At 55.1% G+C, this 1747-nt stretch overlaps 1 protein-coding gene across 1 annotated transcript in view; it reads left to right on the forward strand.

Moving 5' to 3' along the window:
* Window positions 1-1747, forward strand: part of IGSF21 (immunoglobin superfamily member 21) — a 68333-nt gene that overhangs the window by 60668 nt on the left and 5918 nt on the right. The window contains exons 4-5 of the mRNA XM_057386610.1: window positions 880-998; window positions 1684-1745. Coding sequence (XP_057242593.1) covers window positions 880-998; window positions 1684-1745 — 181 coding nt within the window. The remainder of the gene's footprint in view (window positions 1-879; window positions 999-1683; window positions 1746-1747) is intronic.

Here is a 1747-nt window from a genome sequence, read left to right on the forward strand (position 1 = left end):
AAGGTGGGACATTGAGGATCAGAAAATGGGGTGCAGAGGACCAGAAATGTGGGATTCTGAGGATCAGAAATTTGCTATTTTGAGGTCCACAAATGTGGGATGTTTAGGACCAGAAAGGTGTGATACAGAGGACCAGGAAAGTGGGATTTTGAGGATCAGAAATGTGGGATTCTAAAGATCAGAAAGGTGGGATTCTGAGGATCAGAAATTTGGGATTTTGAGGTCCACAAATGTGGGGCATTCAGGATCAGAAAGATGGGATTCTCTGGACCAAAAAAAAAGGGATTCTGAGAATCAGAAAAATGGGATGCTATGGGCCAAAAAGGGGGGATGTTGAGGATGAGAAAGCTGGGATTCTGCCATCCAGGGAGCTGTGATGCTGCCCTTCACCAAAGTTCCTCCTGTGCCACCTCCCGAGCATTCCCAGCTGCAGCAGCACCGATCCTTTGGCACAAATCTTCCTCTCCCATTTTTTCCAAGTCCATCTAAAGTCTGTGGGTAAAAGATGGATCCATGAGCGCTCCGGGTTCTCTCGGAGTTTGGAATTTGCTGCTTTTCTCCCCATTTTGCTGGGCTGGGGTGGCACGGTAGGTGCAGTGCCGAGGTTTTCCATCGGCGTTCCGTGGGCAGCCGATGTCCGCAGTCATGGATTTGCGCTTCCTTTCTCTCCCACCCACATCTCCTCCCAATAACAGAATTCCTTCTCTGCAGAGGAGCCGTCGGTGCCAGCGAACTCCGGCTGCTCAAACATTCCCGGGCTCCTCCCACAGCCTTTGGAGTTATTTAGTTTATTGATCTGTGATATCCGGGTGTTGACCATGGAATCCCACGGGAAAACGGGATGGGGATAGAATGGTGAGCGCTGTCCCTCCTCCGCAGCCTTCCTGAGGTCCGGATTTCGGACAACGGTCCCTACGAGTGCCACGTGGGKATCTACGACCGAGCCACGCGGGAGAAAGTGGTGCTGGCCTCTGGGAACGTGTTCCTGAATGTGATGGGTGAGCGCTGGGATCGGGACTGGGGCAAAACACCATCTGTGGGGTCATGGGGGGCGGGAACAGACGGGATTGGGATTGTTTTGGGATGACTGGGGGTAGGGATGGGGGTGGGGCAAGGGGAGGGGATGAGGACAAGGACAGGAACAGGAATGGGGACATGGACAGGGATGGGGATGTAGATGAGGGAGAAGATGGGGACAGGGATGGGGATGGGAACAGAGATGGGATGGGAATGAGGACAAGGACAGGGATGGAGATGGGGATGAGGGTGAGGACAAGGATAGGGATGGGGAGGAGGACAAGAACGGGGACAGGGATGGGGATGGGATCGGGATGAGGACAAGGACAGSGATGGRGATGAGGGTGAGGATGATGTGGGGAGAGCRATGAGGATGCCCTTGGGGATGGGAATGGATATGAARATGGGATGGGACAAGGATATGGACAGGGGTAGGGGTAATGGGGAATGGGATAAATGTGGGGAGTGGGATGGCCATGGGAATGGGTGCAGGGGTGGGAATGGGGATGGGTATCAGGATGGGGGTGGGGATAGGGATGGGAATGGGAATGGGAATGGGATGGGGATGGGATGGGAATGGGAACGGCAATGGGGATGGGGATGGGAATGGGATGGACTGGGTCATGTTGAGGACCCTGTGCTGATCTCCTGGCTCTGCCCCGGCAGCACCCCCAACATCCATCTCGGTGCTGGCCGCCGATGCCCCGGCGCCCTTCAGCCGCTACCGGGC

The sequence above is a fragment of the Malurus melanocephalus genome, unplaced genomic scaffold, assembly GCF_030028575.1.
Source record: "Malurus melanocephalus ecotype Western Australia unplaced genomic scaffold, MMel_1.1 scaffold_1006, whole genome shotgun sequence".
Classification (NCBI taxonomy): domain Eukaryota; kingdom Metazoa; phylum Chordata; class Aves; order Passeriformes; family Maluridae; genus Malurus; species Malurus melanocephalus.